Source organism: Brachyistius frenatus, unplaced genomic scaffold (genome assembly GCF_029030835.1).
Source record: "Brachyistius frenatus isolate BFR_SWC_R1_liver_20210118 unplaced genomic scaffold, ASM2903083v1 Contig_131, whole genome shotgun sequence".
Classification (NCBI taxonomy): domain Eukaryota; kingdom Metazoa; phylum Chordata; class Actinopteri; family Embiotocidae; genus Brachyistius; species Brachyistius frenatus.
This window is the reverse complement of record NW_027210730.1, coordinates 389,049-409,813: the sequence shown is the minus strand read 5'-3', so window position 1 is coordinate 409,813 and position 20,765 is coordinate 389,049. Positions and strand designations below refer to the sequence as shown.

At 42.7% G+C, this 20,765-nt stretch overlaps 3 protein-coding genes across 5 annotated transcripts in view; 1 reads left to right on the top strand and 2 right to left on the bottom strand.

Annotated features, from left to right (window-relative positions):
• LOC138630276 (voltage-dependent calcium channel subunit alpha-2/delta-4-like) overlaps positions 1 to 20,765 on the top strand; it is a 69,501-nt gene that overhangs the window by 25,655 nt on the left and 23,081 nt on the right. For both annotated transcript variants that reach the window (XM_069714508.1, XM_069714507.1), the window contains exons 12-27: positions 518 to 596; positions 777 to 910; positions 1,417 to 1,434; positions 2,935 to 3,012; positions 3,383 to 3,463; positions 3,674 to 3,748; positions 4,445 to 4,531; positions 4,949 to 5,020; positions 5,276 to 5,337; positions 5,702 to 5,769; positions 6,015 to 6,060; positions 6,296 to 6,393; positions 6,563 to 6,653; positions 7,131 to 7,223; positions 7,715 to 7,836; positions 7,940 to 8,008. In XM_069714508.1, coding sequence (XP_069570609.1) covers positions 518 to 596; positions 777 to 910; positions 1,417 to 1,434; positions 2,935 to 3,012; positions 3,383 to 3,463; positions 3,674 to 3,748; positions 4,445 to 4,531; positions 4,949 to 5,020; positions 5,276 to 5,337; positions 5,702 to 5,769; positions 6,015 to 6,060; positions 6,296 to 6,393; positions 6,563 to 6,653; positions 7,131 to 7,223; positions 7,715 to 7,836; positions 7,940 to 8,008 — 1,273 coding nt within the window. The remainder of the gene's footprint in view (positions 1 to 517; positions 597 to 776; positions 911 to 1,416; positions 1,435 to 2,934; positions 3,013 to 3,382; positions 3,464 to 3,673; positions 3,749 to 4,444; positions 4,532 to 4,948; positions 5,021 to 5,275; positions 5,338 to 5,701; positions 5,770 to 6,014; positions 6,061 to 6,295; positions 6,394 to 6,562; positions 6,654 to 7,130; positions 7,224 to 7,714; positions 7,837 to 7,939; positions 8,009 to 20,765) is intronic.
• The window catches only part of LOC138630290 (5-hydroxyisourate hydrolase-like), a 62,760-nt gene continuing 43,004 nt past the window's right edge, over positions 1,010 to 20,765 (bottom strand). The window contains exon 3 of the mRNA XM_069714535.1: positions 1,010 to 1,239. Within this exon, the coding sequence (XP_069570636.1) occupies positions 1,195 to 1,239 (45 nt within the window). The 3' untranslated portion in view covers positions 1,010 to 1,194. The remainder of the gene's footprint in view (positions 1,240 to 20,765) is intronic.
• LOC138630281 (leucine-rich repeat and transmembrane domain-containing protein 2-like) lies at positions 10,535 to 20,530 on the bottom strand. Of its 2 annotated transcripts, none has more exons than XM_069714518.1 (4): positions 20,203 to 20,530; positions 12,619 to 12,757; positions 11,401 to 12,081; positions 10,535 to 11,083 (listed from the first exon to the last, which is right to left on the bottom strand). In XM_069714518.1, exons 2-4 carry the CDS (start codon positions 12,662 to 12,664, stop codon positions 10,602 to 10,604), a joined length of 1,209 nt encoding a protein of 402 aa, XP_069570619.1. In that variant the 5' UTR covers positions 12,665 to 12,757; positions 20,203 to 20,530; the 3' UTR covers positions 10,535 to 10,601. The 2 variants fall into 2 exon arrangements, with proteins under 2 accessions (XP_069570619.1, XP_069570620.1); XM_069714519.1 differs by lacking the exon at positions 20,203 to 20,530 and adding an exon at positions 13,165 to 13,250.

The window sequence follows — 20,765 nt, the reverse complement described above, 5'->3', positions numbered from 1 at the left end:
AGTAAGTGCACATCTCACAATAATGTGTGTGCGTTGGTATTTTTGAACAACATTTTAGTATTTTGCAAATGTTTTTGAAAAAAAAAATCCAACATGATATAAGGCTTCCAGCAGGTCGAGCCTGACCGAGCTTTAACTTTGATCTGAGCTCATTCATCTGAATTTTAATGATGTTGTGATTTTCATGACACTGATTGGTCTGTTTTTCACAGACAATTTAGAGTTTTACATTTTCAATTAAAATTGTCTTTAAATTTACATCTATATACGGACGCTGTAGTCTTTGTCTGTATGAATCTTTATTGAGATTTAAAGACCAGAACGTCATTTTCAAACTGAGTAAAAGTTTGCAGGTTTCTGTCAGTCACGTCTACATTTCTACACCCGAAACACTTTCTAAGGTCCAAAAACTCTTTGTTAAATGTACAAACACAAAAACAGGATGTTTCAACAACCAGGATCCTTCATGTCCATGGAAACAGAGATAAATCTGTAACAGGCGTGTTTCTGTGTTCAGGTGCGAGTCTTCACATACCTGATCGGCAGAGAGATGACCTTCGCTCAAAACACCAAGTGGATCGCATGCAACAACAAAGGTCCGCCCTGTTTTACTGTGTGTGTGTGTGTGTGTGTGTGTGTGTGTGTGTGTGTGTGTGTGTGTGTGTGTGTGTGTGTGTGTGTGTGTGTGTGTGTGTGTGTGTGTGTGTGTGTGTGTGTGTGTGTGTGTGTGTGCGCGCGCGCATGCATACACTTCATCCATGTGGGTGTTTTCCCAGGTTATTACACACACATCTCCACGCTGGCCGACGTGCAGGAGAACGTGATGGAGTACCTGCACGTGCTCAGCCGGCCGATGGTCATCAACCACGACCACGACATCATCTGGACGGAGGCCTACATGGACACCGTGGTGAGCCGACACATCACAACCTCTCCTACGTTTTAACTTGGGGGGTGAACTGCTCCTTTAAGATGAAGATACTGTCCAGTATCACCTTCATGGGCGGCACGGTGGTGCAGTGGTTAGCACTGTCACCTCACAGCAAAAAAGGTTCTGGGTTCGAATCCGGTCCTGGGCCTTTCTGTGCGGAGTTTGCATGTTCTCCCTGTGCTTGCGTGGGTTCTCTCCGGGTTCTCCGGCTTCCTCCCATCATCCAAAAACATGCACCTCAGGTCAGGTTACCTGGCGCCGCGCTAGTGGCAGCCTGCTGCAGCAGCTCCCCCCTGAGAGCCCCCCTGCTGTAGTGAAGACATTTCCCCTCGGGGATTAATAAAGTGTATAATAAAGTGTATAAAAAAAAAAATCATCATCACCATCACCACTGTCACTTCACCTTCATCTGTCTGTTTCCTCCCGGTCTCCTCCGGCTCATTCATCTCCCGATCATCCGGCCGTTCCCTCCATCACGTCTGCAGCTTCCCAACACAAAGGAGGTAAAGAAGAAGAAGTTGTAGTCGTAGATAACAGGAGCTAACAGGAGTTCCTGAAGGTTCTCGACCTGTTGTGTCCAAAGTTTAGTACTGAGGTGACTTTTAGTTTTCATGATTTGACTTTACACAACACAGTTCATAACAATTGATGGGAACAGAGATGGGAGAGACATGGTTTCATCGTAGGTTTTAGGACATGGCTGTCTGAGCCTCTGGAGAACGCTGTTAAAGCTAGAAACCTTCTTTATATACAGTTTTTGTTTATTTAATTACCTAAAATATACTAAATGTTTCCAACTATGCTCAAAATATTAGATTGTTATTATTAATCAAGATAACAATCCGTTTTATTGGGTCGCCTAGCAATAGCATCATATCCACTGTACCCTATCCACTATTACACAACTGCATATATACAGTGGGTACGGAAAGTATTCAGACCCCTTTACATTTGTCACTCTTTGTTTCATTGCAGCCATTTGCTAAAATCAAAAAAGTTTTGTGCACAAATTTCTACATTTCTGTTTTTTTCTGTCAAGATGGGGTGCTGAGTGTACATTAATGAGAACTAAAATGAACTTTTTTGATTTTAGCAAATGGCTGCAATGAAACAAAGAGTGAAAAATTTAAAGGGGTCTGAATACTTTCCGTACCCACTGTATATATATAGTGCTAACCGCCGAGCTGATTTTCATCTGCAGTTGTTTGTTTAATAATGACGACAACAACTCCCATGATCCCACGCTGCTTCACAACATCATCAAACTCTCTTTTGTTCTTGTTTTGACTGAAGCAGAAGTTTCACACTATGAAATACAAATCTCCACCTGTGACCTCAGCAGCATCCATAAATCACAACATCCTCCTGCTGCTCACCGCATGTTTTAAAAGTCACAGAAGTTTCTTTAAGTTCGACTGATTGGCTTCATAGGAAGAGAAAACAGATTTCATTTATTCCCTCAAAATTTAGAAAAATAAACACGAGAGTTAACTTGTAATGGAAAAATATGACTTTGAAGGATTTATTTCATGACATGACGTAATGACCTCCTGAAGTGCCCTGACCCTCAGATTGAGAACCGCTGGTCCAGATTGTAGGGACTGTAGTACTACAGCTGCCAACAGTCCTACGCTGCCCCCTGTAGTTCAACCTCAGACCTGCACATTGTGCACACAGTCTCCCAAAAAAACGGTAAAATATTTATAATCTGTAGATAACAAAGAATAATCTTCATATAAAAACATTACAAATTAATTACAGACAAAATAATAACACCAAGAGAAACTGTGATCTAAAAAAAATAGTTAAATCAAACCCTGAATCTGAAAAAATATAACAGGACATATTATAAAACACTTTTAGAATACATACAAATATAAAGTGGTTTTATTTTGTCCATCAAGGAGCATTTTTAGATTGAGATTGTTTATCGAATGTGTTTATTAAATTGTTTATTGTTTATTGTGGTTTAGAAATACTAACACTGTTCTTCTGTCCGTCAGCTCTTCACTACGAAGGCCCAGAGTCTGCTGCTGATGACCTCGGTCGCCATGCCGGTCTTCAGCAAGAAGAAGGAGACGGTCAGTGGCAGCACACTTTAAAAGATATTATTATTATTATTATTATTATCATTACTATTATTAATCCCGTTGTGGGAAATAAAATTCATTGCAGCATCTAAACAACACAGGTAGGAAAGATAAGTACACAAAAAGAAAGAAAAAGAGAATTTTATTGTCATATGTACAGTATAATAAAAGTCGATTACGCGGCACAATTAAATTCTTACTTTGCTGGTCCTCCCTGACCTAGAAGAAGAAAATATATATTTACAAAATCTAAAAGAAGAACTTAAAGAAATAGAACTACTTCACCACATGATAAAGTAGGATTACAATGCTTGATAATAAATGATAAGAAGCCGTTTTGCCCGTGAACTTGTGTCTCCAGCTGTCCCACGGCATCCTGCTGGGCGTGGTCGGCTCCGACATCCCCCTGATGGAGGTGATGAAGCTGGCGCCCAGATACATGGTGAGCTCCCGGCTGTTTATATATAGAAACAACTATATGTATATATATATATATATATATATATATATATACATATAGTTGTTCTTTTAAATGTTTAAATCGACAGTGTTTCTGCTCCATTTTTTTATATTAAGTACACAAACTGAAACAACCGATTTCACAATAAAAGCTTGAATATGTTGAATTCCTTGTTTCCTGCTTCCCCCTCAGCTGGGAGCTCACGGATACGCCTTCCTCATCACCAACAACGGTTACATCCTGGCTCATCCTGACCTCCGACCTCTGGTGAGTGCAGCCTGTCACAATTATCACTTCATAACCTGAAAAACAATTATTAATCCTTCATCTCCATTCGTTGGTTTATAAACAGCTGACAGAAATGTGGATGTTTTCCACCATTTGAAGTTTAACTAACGCACTTTTAATGACGTTATCGAAATAAACCTTCTTCTGCTGTGAAACATGACTAAACAATTATCATTGATTTGAATTATTAGTACATTTCGTTGTCAGCAGTTTCTTTATATATTTCAGTAATAGGCTTTTTATATCCAAGTTATTCATCTCGTATCGTCCCTGTGATTTTTTTTTCTACAAACTTTAAAATATATTATCAAATTTATTTTTAGCCTTTAATGTTTGAATCCAATAAATGGCTCTTCTTCTTTCTTCATTATGTCGTGTATTATAAACCGTATAGAAAAAAGACAATTATATCGTTAATTATAATTTTTTGGATTACAACTGAAAGTTCACGCTGCTGGTGACTTCTGTTTCTGGACGGCAGATTTAAAAGACAAATTTAGCTCAAGAGCCCTGCGGCAGCAGCTCTGATTTACTGGATCTATATTTGAAGTTTCACAGTCTAGCAGATGTCATGAAGGGTACATTAAGAGGAAATGGTAATAAGGAGACTTGTACAGTATTCTACTACACACACACAAACACACACTCAGTAACAGCACCTCCTCTGTCTTACAGTACAAAGATGGAAAGACACTGAAGCCAAAGCCGAACTACAACAGTGTGGATCTGTCTGAGGTGGAGTGGGAGGACACGGACGAGATGGTGAACACAGAAATATTATTTCACAACAGAATTATGAGGGTTTACATTTTTTCTAAAGCCTGTGGATGTTTGCAACATTTCTTATACAGTAATATGATTTTAATTTGACGGTAAATGAACACTTTCACTTTCCTGGTACAGGAACCAGGCTGTAGTTCTTTATTTATCGTGACCTGCTGCTGTTTGCAGGAGGTCACAAATAGCTCTTCAAAGGGCTCAGATGAGGAGGCCACCTGGTTCTTTAACTCTCTTGTGTTTCATTTCTGTTGCATCAGTTGAGCATTTTTAGAGCAGCAACATCAATGTTTACTGACTCGTTCATTTTGGCCCTGCGGGTGGGAAGATTTGGTTTTTTTAGATGGAAATGTCCAAAAAAGTATCTTAAAGCTTGAATGGAACTTGTTCTTGTGCTTCCAGCTGAGGACAGCGATGGTGAAAGGACAGACGGGCAGCATCAGCCTGAGCTTCAGAGCATCCGTGGACAAAGGGGTGAGGAGTCAGTCAGTTCACCAACAGTTTCACTTTAGTAGAGGACACGTCCGTCCTGGAGTTTAAAATAGGAGACAGATCCGCCTCATTGGGTGTCATTATGAAACATCCAAGTCTGTCACTGAGACACCACCAGTCAGATGTGTTTCTTTGCTGACTGGACAAAAATGTTGATGTGTAACTGAAATGCTGAAGACTGGTGAGCATGAATCACAGCATCACTGACGATAAGACGTTTCTCTCCTCGTCCAACAGAAACGGCCTCTGTACCTCGTCAACGACTATTTCTACACCAACATCGATGAGACGCCTTTCAGGTAAATCGGCAGTTTTTTATCTTGAAAACGTGTTTTTTTTTTGTTTTTTTTTATTCAATCATCATTATTAGAGTTCAAACCAGTAATAATAATAATAATATTAATAATAATAATAAACTCTGGAAAAAACAAGAGTTCTGCCACTCCAGGTTTTGAACCCTTAAAACATCCAAACAAATAAAATATGGTTCGACGCCTAAGGGACCATTAATGTTTGTTTACAGGATGTTATGTACTTAAAGAAATCCAAACCACATCTTTCTCCTTTACTTTGTTGACCTTCAGTCATATCTGACCTGAACTCTAGAGGGCAGCAGAGTGCAGGACAGAAGTGAAGTCAGTGTCTTCCTGTTTGTCTCTGCAGCTTCGGCATGGTGCTGACGAAGGGTCACGGGAGGCTGATGTTTACGGGAAACGTATCCGTGGAAGAAGGTGTGATTACCCATAAGCCTCTGCTGCTCAAACCTCAAATGAATTGCTGTCAGATGCTGTTTGGTTTAGAAAAGCACAATTTAATGTAGATGAATAAACAACTCCAGGTTTTTGTTCATGTATAGAAAATACAACCTCATACAAATGTTTCTGTTGCAACACAACATCTTTTTAAACTGACGTGAAATAAAGTAAATTTCTGTGTTTTCTTTCAAAGTGAATAAAGTGTGTGTCCTCCTTCACAGGGCTGCACGACCTGACCTCCCCGGATCTCAGCATCGCCTCCGAGTGGTACGTCTTAAATCCCAAAACACATCTCTATGAAACGGGAAGTGATGTTTAAGATAGTCGATTTTTTTTTTTTTTAAAGTGAGGTCATTTTCTCTGATAATTGATTCAAAATGATCAAAAAAGTGACTTTCTCCTTTAATTCTGTATCTAGAATCTCCTGGAAACAAGTCCAGCAGGATGCAGACAAATTGTTTTAAAGCTGTTAATGTTGGATTAATAAATGACTTTTCCTCAGGACCTACTGTGAGACGGACATCGACCCTGCTCATCGAAAGTACTCCCAGATTCAGGCTGCCATCCGCTACCTGCTGGGGAAGGAGCCTGACCTCGAGTGTAGGTTTCTGACCAATAACTTCAAAAAATAATAATAATAATAATAAACCTGTCAAATATGGTCGTAGTTATTTTTCATTTTAGGTACTTTAATACATTTAGCTGGAGATTTCAGAGTGAGAAAACAAATTTTGACCATTATTTTTGACTGAACTTGTCCGTTGCCTAGGTGACGAGTTGTTGCTGCAGCAGACGCTGTTCGACGCCGTGGTAACGGCTCCGATGGAGGCCTACTGGAGCGCCCTGATGCTCAATGACAGGTGAGACCGGAGACATGACAGAAACACACGGTTGAATCATTTAAAGGGTCGCTTCACCCCAAAAACATCCCTTCAGATTATTCTGGGATGTACTCCACACCTGTATATTTGAAATAATGAATTCACCTTTAACTGGAAGTAAAGGAAGGAATCTTTTAGGGAAAGTCTCAAAACGTGGATGAATAAAACCACAACTGTCTGGAAGGTTTCACTGAAATGAAGAAGGTGGAAATTAATTTGAATTTGAGATGATAATTTGGCAAAAACTTTTCTTTTAACCTGCGTTGCTCTGAGCCGTCAACCTACAGGTTTTTACTCCTGATGAACAGCCTTCACACAGTGTGTGTGTGTGTGTGTGTGTGTGTGTGTGTGTGTGTGTGTGTGTGTGTGTGTGTGTGTGTGTGTGTGTGTGTGTGTGTGTGTGTGTGTGTGTGTGTGTGTGTGTGTGTGTGTGTGTGTGTGTGTGTGTGTGTGCAGGGTGGAGCCCGGGATGGAGACAGCCTTCCTTGGTACTCGTGCCGGCCTGATGAGGATCATGAGATATGCAGGAGTGGAGACCCGAGTGGCAAAGTACAAAAAAACAATCTGTTTAACATCTGACTCGTCATGCAGCTAAATTAAAATCTTAAACCGTACTTTGGTATACAGCTATAATATCTTCAGCCATATTTCTAATTCAGATCAGAGTTGCTTTGCATTTTAATTTTTAGAGCATACTGAATAGACATTTATAGGTCGTTTAGTTGATGTGTGACCATATTTAAACATTAAAAAAAACCCGTTGTGCCTGTAAGTTTTATCGCTGATCTCATTAACCTGTACTTTTCTTCATTTGGTCAGGAATGATTATATTAATAAATATGTATCACCACCTTAATAACATTGACCTGATGTTCTCCTGGTTTTGACAGAGAAAAATGATTAAATAAAGCATCTTTATTATGAACAGAGAGCATGACGGGTTCAACACCACATTATTCTGAAGATGTGTGAAGACGAGCCTCCCTGGCCGTAGATCTGAAAGTACCGTGTTGTCTGAAGTTGAATTTCCAACTTTCCAGGAGGTTCCTGACTTCCTCTGATAAAGACAACCTGTTCACCATCGATCACTTCCCTCTGTGGTACCGGCTGGCCGTGGAAAACACTCCCGGCAGATTCTTCTACTACGCAATCAATGACAAAGGTCCGTTTGCGTCTCTTCAACCCTCGTAGCTTATTAACATGATCATGAAACATCTTCCCACGATGTCATCTTAAGTTGATGCTGAGCTGAATTTTCTCAGCAGGAGTGAAGTATGTCATCGCGACGACGTCGGTGACGGTTTCATCTGAAGGAAAGATGGCCATGGCTGGAGGTGAGTTTCAAATCTTTAGCTTCTAAGGTTGGAACAGCTGTGATGTCCAGCTCATCTACAGGACGTCTCGAACATGATGTTTCACACGAATGTTTATTTAATCGGAGGGATGAATCAAAGACTGAATATAAAAGTGTTCGTAGCTTCAGGTCTGTAAAATGGTTCTGATCCAGAAGTGTCTTCAGCTGCAATCCCAGCGAGTGCCACTAGAGGTCGGCTCCAAAAAGCCTCCGGCTCCATAGACTCCCATTCAACTTCTCTCATCAAATCCAAAGTGAATAAAATGTGTCCATCAGTTCTCTCGGTGTTGTTAGCTAAAGTCACTCCTTCTTCTTAGTTTTCTGGAGGTCCATCTGAAAATAATCCCTCATTCATTAGAAAAGAAGATTCAAGAAGACCTGTTTTTGGGGGCGTGTCTGTTTGATTGACAGGCCTGTGGTGCAGTCAGGTGACAGCTATCGGTGGGTGGGACGTAGTATCGTCAGGTTTCCGATCAGATCGGTCAGATCCACCGCTGGCTCCTCCCCCAGCTCGTCCAAATATGGTCACTTCCTGCTCCACACCGCTCCGAACTAGCAAGATGGTGACGGACAGAATCTGAACTGGAGGATTCATAATGTTCACAAACCAACGATGACATCACTGATGGATGATGACATCACTGCTGGTTGATGACATCACTGATGGATGATGGCTGGGATGAATTGATGCGATTTTCGCCGGACGTCATAACATCGAGGGAGATTTAAATGATTCTCCACATTTGGTCTGATACTGAACTGGTGACACTAACTCAGAGCACCTGACAGTAAATTCCTTACAACCAACCTGGATGTCCATCATGAAGCTGTGGTGACTGAATTTATTTCATGACGTTGGGTTGAAGATGTGTGTTTTTAGAATTTGCAGTTTCTTTGCAGCAACATCCATATTTGAAGCATCGTTTACTGTCATGGCGACAGTCAGAATCAGCTTTATTTAGCGCAACAAATATACATGTGAACTCCAGTGTGTTTTTTAGCCTCGCTGAGGTTCATGGAGGCCACAGAGGGAAGGGTTGTTTGGTTCATGGAGGCAAACAGACACCAGCTTAAATGAAAATCAGAAGCAGAGGTAAGTTTTCACATTTTAGAAATTGTGAAGCCAGACGTAGTTGAAGTCACTTCTGTGTGTTTCTTGCCTTAAAGATGTTGGTGACCTTCAGTAGATGATGACTTTTCACACATTCATGAACCCAACAGTTAACAAACCTGCGAGGCAGCGTGGTGGTGCAGTGGTTCACAGCATGACGGTGATGGTTTCGAACCTCGGTCGGGGCGGCGACCTTTCTGTGTGACTTCTCTCTGGTTCTCCATCCAGAAACACATGCATGTTAGATTAAGTGGTGGTTTTAAATTGCCTGTAAGTGTGAGAGAGTTTTTGTCTCTGTGTGACGGTGCTGTGATGGACTGGCAACCCTGTTCAGGATAAAGCGGCAATAAATATAATACGAATATAATATAGTATAATAATAATAATGGATGGATGTAATCTATACTGTTAGAAAACATGAGTCGGGTATTTTTGGAAGTGATTCTAACTTCCTGACACACATCAGACGTAGCAGTGCTCTTATTTGCTAATTTAAGAGATTGATGAATGTGTTGTTGTTCTTTTTACTGTTGTTGGATCATCGGGTTTGGATTCTGTCTGGGGTCAAAGGTCGAATCTGTCATCGTGTGGCCGTCACATCTCGATGTGATTTACAAAAGAAAAGTCCAGTTTAGATAAATATAGACTTTATTGTCTTCAGTAATTGATTAACAGTCCTTGAGTTGACTTGAGGAGACGATGATTAATGTGCTCATAACAGAAAAATAGAATCAAACACACATTTGGAAGTTACAACATTTATGGGCACATTTTAAGTCTTATTCTTTGAAGTTTTGGGAAAGATTGATGTCATGACTTTGTTGAGCTTTAGTTTGTTTGTGCTGGATTAAAAGCAGTTGTAGCTCAAAGTTTTCCCTCTAGGTGGCACTGCAGCTTTATTATTCAAATGCAGTCAGCCTCGGTGATGAAGTTTAAAACAACATTTCCTCTCTGATACGATTTAAAGTGAGAAGAGGGGAATTCAACAGGATGTCCACCAAACAGGTACAAAATATTATTTTTGCAAAGACGGATAAAATACACAACTCGTTTAGAGGGAAATAATTTTGTGCAACAAGCAGCAATGGAAATATCACAGATTCTGTGTTTTAGGATTTTTGGATCTTGTGCTTGTTGGGCTCAGATACAAAGACAGACAGTATGATGAAAAGGTATATTCATATCTCTGAGGGAGAAACATAAATACAGGTTTAAGAGGAAGTCAAGGTGCAGAAGTGCCATACAGCCGTCTCAGAGTTTAAAAGCTGGCTGAGAGATGCAGCGCAGGGACGAACAATTCACAGAGCATCCATACATTAAAAGAAGTGCTGCAGCATTCCAGCTTCACTGAATCTTGTCTGCTCCATTAGCCGTACAGCCCCCCCCCCCCCGGAGACTTTGATCACAATGGCAGAGCTGCAGGGTTCCTCTCTGCTGATGTCTGTCGTCAATGATGGGTACATCAGAAGCTGCTGATTCGATAACCGTGCACGAAGCCGCACGCGTCCTTCGGCGGCGTCTCCTCCGGTGAGGTCGGGGACGACGTCTGCCCGTCCTCGAGGTCTATGTCGGCTCCGGAGTCGGCCATCAGGGGCTGCCCGCGGCTCTTCATCTCTCTCTGGTAGCGCGCCATCAGCGAGGCGTACACGCAGCCGTAAGTCGCCGCGACCACCATCATGACGCACACCGTGCCGCACACCACGCCCGCCACTATCTGCGTGCCGTGAGCCCGGCGGACGCTGACGGGCTTGTAGCGCTGACGCACGCATTCCTCGGTGCCGCTGATCCGGCCCGGCGGGCAGGGAGGCCGGGTGGCGTAACCCGACGTGCCCTCCTTGGTCGGACTCTGCAGGCAGTAGCTGAACATCTCTACCGGCACGCTGCGGATGTCCCTGCCCTTCAAATCCCCCGGGAGATTGCACTGCAATGCATCTACCTGCCCATCTAAAAAAAAAAAAGATGGAGAGGGGGAACAAAAAAAAGTCAGGGGAAGAACAGGGAGGGAGAAGATTACGTGGAGGAGAGGGGGTGAGAGAAATCAGGGGAGACAGGGAGGATTGAGAGAGATGAAGGTCATTATATTCTCAGATGTCTGTGCTCAGCATACATCCAGCCTGCAGAGCGCAGGTCATTGTTGCCATTATACAGCTTCTGAAGTACAGACTCCGGATTTACCATCTTAAAGCAGCGTAAGCCGACTGCTAAGCTATCTACTTCAGAGAAATTGGGCTTTGGAGAGGCCCGCTAACAGCCCTGCTCACCCCTGTAAATCATCCACTCCATCCAGTGCTTGAAGTCCCTCAGCTTGCAGTCGCACTCCCAAGGGTTCCCCACCAGCTGGAGCTGCTGCAGCGCCACCAGGGGCTCAAACGTGACCCTGTCTAGGCCCACCAGCCGGTTGCTGGCCAGGGACAACCAGGCGAGTCTGTGAAGCCCGTCCAGCAGGCCGCTCGGTAGCCACAGGAGGTCGTTGGAGGACAGGTCCAGCCCCTGGAGGTGCCACAGCCCCCTGAAAACCTCCCTGCTCAAGCCGACGCGCCCCTGACTTCCATTCAGGCCTTGAGCAATCGGCGTGCTGCTGTCGAGCTCAGAGGTTGCCAGACGAACGCCAAGGTAGTTAGTGGAGAGATTCAACCAACGCAGGCTGCTGAGACCCGAGAACGATCCGGGCTGCAGGACTGTAAAGTGGTTCTGGGAAAGATCCAGGAGCTCCAGGCTGCTGAGGTTGGACAGCTCAGCCTGGCCCAGGGAGGAGAGGTTGTTCTGGGGCAGGCGGAGGGTCAGCGAGTCCCGGCTCAGCATCCCGACGACGGGCGTCAGAGAGAGGAGGCCGGCCGCTGAGCAGTCGGTGGTGTTACCGTAGCAACTGCAGACATCAGGACAACCACTGACTGACTGCAGGAGACCCAGAAGAACCACCAGACTGGACAGAACCACGCAGACTGGAAGACACGGGAAACACACACAACTGCAAGAGTTAAACTTCAAAAAACATTTATTCTCAAATAACTTCCATTATATATGAACCAAAGTTCATTTTACTGTTGTGCTCATTTGAGGCTGTGAATTTATTTTATTTGCTTGAATTTGGCTTTTTATCAAACCTAGTAGCAAAACTCAGAACAAACAAAAGCCGCCCCAGTCCGCTGTTTTTTTTTTTTTTTTATGTCCCTTTTGAACAGGCAAATTTCTGGCTCGAATTTCTCCCAAAAACAAAATTGTCCGATTTGAATATTTTCCTCCAAATGTCAGTGAACTTTGAGAGAAAGAGCAACAAAGTAGAAAAACGATAAAGGAAACCAAAATGAAAACTTTCTACATTTCTACAGGTTACAAACCAACATTATTTGTGGATCACAGGTGAAAAGGTCTGAACTGTTAATCCGAGTCTGTCTCTCAGAGATGGGTAACATATTCCAACTGTCAGCGGGAATAAAAGCAGGAGTTGAAGTCCTGCAGTGCGAAAGACGAAGACTCACCCAGACTCTCCGGATGACTCGGTCCATGCTGGTCTCGGTTCTTCATGTCTGCCTCATCAACTCTTCTTCAACGTCACACTGACATCCGGCTGTTCTTCCTCTTTCTGCGTCACTTTAACATCCAGCTCTGGAGAATGTGCTGAGATACAGTAAACAGGGACAGAGAGGGAAATGTTACTTAGAGGAATATAAAGTTTTGAAAGTGAACCAGGTATTTTTCCTCATTGTAAATCAACCTTGACAGTTTCTTTTTAGGAGCATTGGATTTTAACAACCAAAAAACCATTTGCATCGCAAATACCGTAGCTCCAAATGTTTCCATAATCATCATCATCAGTGGATTTATTTTGAGAGTTAAAAAACTGTAGATATTGATTTATTTTTACAAACACTGACCAGGCATCTAAATTAAAGCAACATTTTAAGCTTCTAGATTGGATTTTTATGACTTTCTCTTATTATCTCTACAGACTTTAAAGTTTAGAAATATATATTCCAGTGTGCATCAAAGGCTTGAATGGATTGTAAAAAAAACGCTCATCCCACTTCTTCTGTGAAGGGTAATCTTAGTAATCCTCGTGAGCCTTGTTCAGATTTGCTCTCTTCCAGCTCCACATTACTTCCATTCATCTTCTGTAGTGAGCTGCGTATTTCAGGTCCAGGATGTGCACTGATGATTTTTTTTTTTTTTTTTTTTTTTTAAATCTCTCAGTCACCACAAAGAGTTTAACTCCGTGTGTGAGATTAAGTGTCCCGTGTACAGAATCTTTGCTCAGGGAGTAAAAACAAAGCGTTTCATGATGAAGTGGAATCATCCTCCGTGTTTTCATGCAGCGACGTCGGAGGGAAGTCGCTGCCAGATTCTGTCTTCTTAAGGCCCACTGAAGTCCTGAACGCTGCAGATACAGTACTCTGCCTGCATTGTTTCACACACACGTTTAAGGAAACTGTTTCCATGTTTTGATGAGTCCTTCTCTTGGTAGTTTTTGGCTCTCAGATATGCAGAGGGAAGTGAGCAAGAGAGATAAAGCTGCAGAGAAATAAAAGATGAAATGCCGTCACTGCATCCATCTCCAGCTGCTGTAAAGAGTTCGTTGCCTCGAGGTCTTTCTTTTGTCGCGGATCTTTCTTTTTAAGTCGGCACAAAGATGCCCGTCGCTCGGCTGCGGACTGTGTGTGGAGGTGCCTTCCAGCCACGAGTGACATTTCAAAATGGGAGCAATTACAATGCAGGTAGAGGAGGGAGATAATGGGACACGCAGTATGACTCAAGGTTTGACGTCACTTTGCAATGTCAAGAGACCAAAAATTACAAGTGCAAAGTCAGAGCTTTTGTGCTGAGACAATATTGACAAGCATTGCAAGTCTCCAGGAAGGCTTTCTTCCATCTATGAAATATTAATAAAACCAGGAACATCTTGTCTTGGTTTGATGCAGATAACTTGATTCATGCATTTGTGACAACCAGACTAGATTATTGTAATTCATTGCTGTCAGGACATCTAAATTACTCATTAAAAACTTGAAGTTGATCCCAAATGCTGCAGCAAGAGTACAGACGGGATTTAGAGACCATATTTCTCCTGTTTCAGCTTCTCTTCATCGACTTCCTGTTAAATCAAGAATAGAATTTAAAATTCTCCTACTGACTTATACAACTCTCCATGACCAGGCTCTATTTTATCTCAGAGATCTTATAGAACCACATCATCCTGACAGATCTAGTAGAACCACATCATCCTGACAGATCTAGTAGAACCACATCATCCTGACAGATCTAATAGAACCACATCACCCTGACAGATCTAATAGAACCACATCACCCTGACAGATCTAATAGAACCACATCAACCTGACAGATCTAATAGAACCACATCACCCTGACAGATCTAATAGAACCACATCACCCTGACAGATCCTATAGAACCACATCACCCTGACAGATCTAATAGAACCACATCACCCTGACAGATCTTATAGAACCACATCACCCTGACAGATCTAATAGAACCACATCACCCTGACAGATCTAATAGAACCACATCACCCTGACAGATCTTATAGAACCACATCACCCTGACAGATCTAATAGAACCACATCACCCTGACAGATCTAGTAGAACCACATCATCCTGACAGATCTAGTAGAACCACATCATCCTGACAGATCTAATAGAACCACATCACCCTGACAGATCTAATAGAACCACATCACCCTGACAGATCTAATAGAACCACATCACCCTGACAGATCTTATAGAACCACATCATCCTGACAGATCTAATAGAACCACATCACCCTGACAGATCTTATAGAACCAGATCTTCTCTCTCAGTACGCTGGTCTACTTTTGGTTCCCAGAGTTTCCAAAAGTAAAATGGAGGCGGAGCTTCAGTTTTCAGGCTCCCAGTTTGTGTTCAGGGTCAGAAACCCTCTCTAGCTGTTAGGTCAGACTCAAAATGTTCCTTTTTGATAAAGCTTAATAGTTGGAGCTGCTCGGGTACCATGAACCATCCCTCAGTCTCGCTGCTGTCGGCCCAGGTTGCCACTTTTTAAACGATTATTGACGCCTTTAATGTTGCTGTGGTTATTTTGTGATTGTGAAGTGTTTTGAAACCATGTCTTGGTTTAAATCAAGTGATTTTTCACCTGAAAGAAACTGAAATGAATATATGAAGAGAGGATAAGGTACAGAAAGTGCTGATGCTCAGGGTGTCTGTAGGTTCAGACTGTCCTCTGCGAAAACTGTCAAATGGAAGCAGAGCCAGAGTGAACCTATTATATTACTACAAAAGCATAACATTTTGCAGTACAATTCCCATACTAGCATTGTTTTTGTGATTTGAAGGTGTCGTCCCACTGGCTGTATTCCTGTTTTATGGATGCATGTGATGCTCTGTGTAAACAGTGTGTGTTTGTGTGTGACTGGTTTGTGTGCAATCTGTCTGTTCTGGATTAAACGATGGTCGTATGTAAATCCTGGACGTCTAAAAACAGTTTTCACTTTCCGTCTGAATTTGGCCCGGATTAATCCTCGATGCCTCTTTATCTTGTGACCTGATAATAATCAAATCGGCGCTTCAGTCCTGCAATGTTTGCTTTTAATCATTGAACACGTAGAAAAACGACCTACAAGTTCAGTAAAACTTAAAGTTTCCTGTTCCATCTAGAACAAACTTCTGCTGCCTGAACTTGGCCAGAACTTAATCATACAGGTGTCACATCAGGAAATATTCACACTAAGTTCATTTCAAGCCCTTAAATGTTATTATGGGAACATTTTGACTGCTCTCAGGTCCACTGTTGGTGCAGCTTTACGCTAACATGCTGTGAAAGAAACAAAGACTTCTCTAACGGCAGATTTAGTCGCCCCTGTCAGAGTCATTAGATCTCCCACAGCAGCCTACACGTATAAGAGGATGAGCGCGGCCTTCATCGGGCCCAGAATATCCAATGGAGACGATGACCTCTGACCTTTCACGCTGTGTGACGGCTGTAAAGATCGAAAGAGACTGAATCACATTACGTGGAAACAGGAGGAAGGATTTAGAAGAAAAAAAAAGATGATGATGACGCTGCATAAATCCACAAAGTCCTCGACAGAGTCGTCATCGTCGACTTTGGGAGTGATGTTGTGCCTCGTCAGCGCTCTCCACAAACCACAGCGTTCAGACACGTGTACACCTGTGAGCTCCGAGCCGGAGAACAAACTCGGGGCCGCTGTGTCATCTCCCGTTTATCAGGAGACGACGGCGCTCCTGGCCGTTCTTCATCCGTCCACCGGTCCTCTCCTCATTGATTCGTCTCCTGAAGCGTGCCCTCCCCTCACATCTACTCGCTGTCTCTGTGTTTGCACTTACAAATTTTTAATGACAGTACTGAGAGCACGCCGAGGCGGCCGGGCGGAGGGTCGAGCATGTCAGGTCCTCCTAGAGTCAACCTCCGCGCAGCAGATTTATCTTTAAGACACAGAAAAATCTTTTGTACTTTATTTGTTTTATCTTTTATGTAGATAATGCTTTTATCTGGGGTGACTTTTGATGCTGGTGCCAATGCGATGCCTGACATAGCCTGAGTTCAGCACCTATGGATGGATTGTAATTCACTTCTACAATATTTAAGGATTAATGAGTTAACGAAGATTATCCACAGAATGTGAAGAAATGTCAGTGTTACCATCATGTCAAAGACTTGTATGTGTTGTGTTGCAACGGATGTGTAGTGTAGTTAGCATGTTAGCCAGCGGGCAGTCCAACATGGGAGGAACAGGATGTCGATTATTTTAACCTCTGTAACCTGAAAACACAACAATGGCTGGTATTGTTGGTGTTGCTTTCCATCACTGGAGACGGCTGGTTTGTGTTTTGTTGATACGTTGTTCAGACCACGTAGAACAGCTCTTTGTTATTGGCTCAGTTAACTTATCATTTACCAAAGTCACCAGGTCTACTGACCCTGATTGGACAATTCAAAACACACCTTTAGTGCAACTGATGACAAACACAAACTGAACTGGAAAATCTTCTAAATGCATTCGATAAATGTTTTTTAGTGGCTGTTCTTCTACTATAGACTTCCTAAAAAGGAAGATAAACAAGCTAAGTGTTTTTTCTGTCCACTGCTGGCTGCATGCAGTCTAACATTACAATCATCACATACAGAAAAGCCAACTGTCATCTAATGTCAGAGCAAGACGATGAAAAATTAGACCCAACAGGTGAAACTATGCATCAGACTGAAGACAGACTGGATGATTCACTGTCATCTTTTAACTTCTGAAGTAATACAACAAAACTAAAGATATGAATCCTGATATTATCCTGATATCCACATACAGATCACAGTTTTCACTCATCAAGTGAAACATCTCAACATTTTCTGGATGAATCTGCTGTCATACTTTGTGCAGACACGCCAGCGTCTGCCAGGATGGATTCTAATCACCGATAAAATCAAACAGCCATCAAGGCCACTTTTCAAATGCACCATCAAGCAGATTAGACCCCGCCCGCTCAGCATCAACAGGTCACAGATTAAAACTGTGGATTAAATTTCTCCGTTCAGGAGTCCAGATGATGCAGGAACAACTGGTGGCGGAGAAACACCTTCGCCTGCCTCTAACACCATCATAGTTTTGTGCCTCCAACTATTTGTGTGTTTTGGTAATGAGCTGTTTAACCACACGTTTGTCTGGTAAATTAACTTATCTGCTTCAGCATGTGTGATTTCCTGTTGATACAGTTTGAGTTTTTATATCTGATGCTCCTTTGTTTGTACGTTTTGGTGCTCACGCTCATTTTTCTGTTATAAAAATTGATTATATTTATCCATTAGTTTAGTCAGCATAGCCAGAGATATTCTGGTGAGTCAGGGTAGGGAAGAATAATGGCGTCAACATCATCATTATTTGCCAGAATTGGACCTAAAACTGAGACCTGAACCTTTCCTGTAGCCACATCTGACGTCCCGTCCGAACCCAACTAGTAAACCTGAACCCAAACTTTGGCTTCAGTGCTTGATTTACAGGAACAAAGTACAGGATGCTGGTTCAGGTACTTCAGCAATGAAACCGCAGAGAAAAGCAGAAATGGCCAGAAAACTGTTGTTGACTTGAAATGAAAAGGAACCAATTTTGACCAATTTTTTCAAAAATTACAAAGCCAACAATTAACCAGATTTATTCACCACAAAGCGTTGCTGTTTTCTTCCACTGTGACTCTTTGTCTTGATGGATGTTTGTGTGATTGTCATGGTTTTGCTTCTCCTCCCTGACCTCCACCTTTTTATTTGATCAAATTAATGTTTTCTACCTCCAATAACTGCCGAGGATGGCAGCAGTCATTAAATCCGACCTTCAGGCTTCACATCATTTCCCCAGAAACCACTGAAAAATATTATTAGTGCTGCAGCTGATTTTGTAGCATTTTATTGTCTGTGCAGGAAAAGTTCACTTTTTTTTTATCCCTGGTATCTGTTGTTAGGTTGAATTTGTGTTGCAGAAAGAAACAGATTTTTTTTTTTAAACGTGTTAAAGTTGAAGATTATTATCTCAATTTTAAAACTTCATTATTTGTATTTTGAAATTGGAAGTCCTGCCATGTGATGTTCCCCCCGCCTCATCTGCAATGCATCGCGCTGGTTTTCTGGGCTGTAACATGGCATCCCGCGAGCTGCTTAATGGCCTCTGACAGACCACCACCACCACCACCACCCCCCAACCCCACGGCTCCACTATTCCTCCAAACAGCCTGAGAAAGTAGCAGCCGAGGAGCGTTCGGTCCAAATGGCCACGAGCACAAGTGCACTGCACCAGAGATGAGCAGTCAAACAACAGCAAACACTGCAAGCCAAAAGCGCACACGCAGCTTCACTCCCACATGCTTTCAGACTATTAAAAGCACACACAGAAACGTTACATGGACTGAAGACTCCCAAAGATTCCAGCTGTACATGTGTTTCTAAAACGATGAGAAGTGATGTCCCTCCATGATTCAGGTCGTTAAGCATTAATGATGTCATAATGGGTGTTGAGGTGTAGCTCGCAGTCCAACCCGGTATCACAGCAAAGGGTGAAATAGACACGCCGATCCACGACAGAAAAGCGTGAAATAGACACATTTTTGGCGATGTCTATGCGTGAAACTTACACGCATGTAAATGTCTTGTGCCGTGAGACCATGTGACCAAGGTACCGCAACAGAGGCAATGAAGGATGTGTTTTTGGTGGCAGGAAGGACGGTGAGGTGGAATCAGTCACAGACTGCCATGAGGGATGATTAGGTTTGAATCCAGAAAGTGACAATGTTGTTTTTGTTTGCAAATCCCAACCATGTTTTTATTGTTCCCTAACCCCAACCTCGTGTTGTTCCTAAAAGTTTCATTATCACGTAAATCACATGGCTCAAAGCACACACTAGGTTTCATCTTCATCCATTACAGGAAAACGTGTAACTTTCACGCCTAGATACCGCAAAGCGTTGCTATTTCACGCTTTGCCATGATACTGGTTTACACAGTCAGCATGTCAGTTCATTTTGAAGACTTTGGACGGGGTTGAGGTCATGACTCATACAGACCAGTCATGCTCTCCCACACTAAACTGTTTTGTGTGTATTGTCATGTTGGAAAGACACAAACTGTTGAATCTAAGTTTTGGAGAAAAGCACTTGTATAAATTCTCATTATATGCTTCACTTCCGCAACAATTAGTCCATTTATAGAAGTTTTGACAAAACTTGATATTTCAGGATGTCATTTTGGGCTATGGGACACATGAATACACATTTGTCACGATTTTCGGACATTTTATTAACGAAAGCAGTGACTGATTAATCAGTGGGACAATCAAGATCAGTCAGTAATGAAAATCTCTATCAGTTGCAGGTCTAGTATGCTGCAGCATTAAGAGTTTAACATAAAACAGGCCAAGCAGAGTCCACTAAAGTAACACAAAGTGAACCAGGGCGTCTGACTTTTATAGTATGTACGCACACACAGATTAAAGCACACACTGCTTCTCCCTGTTAAAGGCGCCTGCACGCTACTGTACATACATTATCTACACAAACAAAGCAGCTGCTCACCATCTGCTCTGCTGCTTCAGCCTCCGCACAGAGAAGGAAGACAGAAACTGTTCTTCTCCTGCATGTGCAGCTTTCAGGAAACAAGCGTCTTTAAAGACGGACATTTCTCTTCTCAAAAAAACCCCCAAAAAACCACAACCTGAATTTTTGAATCTGTCAGACTTGTCTTCAAGGACACACACCGGTCCGGACTCTCAAACACCAGAAGAGAGAGTCCTTGTTCTTCCAGGCAGGAGTTTTTATTCCTGATCAGACGCTCCTCATTGTCATCCTCCTCTTCATCGCTTGCTCTCGCAGCTCCCTCTGATTGTCTCAGCAGTCCGTCCAACACACACCCAGCCCAGCGAGTGAGGACGGGCGAGCCTCTATAGCCAATGTGAAAGGGAGAGAGAGAGAGAGAGAGAGAGAGAGAGCTACACAAGCCACATGCTGCTGCTGCGGTGCTGCTAATGGTGTGTGTGTGTGTGTGTGTGTGTGTGTGTGTGTGTGTGTGTGTGTGTGTGTGTGTGTGTGTGTGTGTGTGTGTGTGTGTGTGTGTGTGTGTGTGTGTGTGTGTGTGTGTG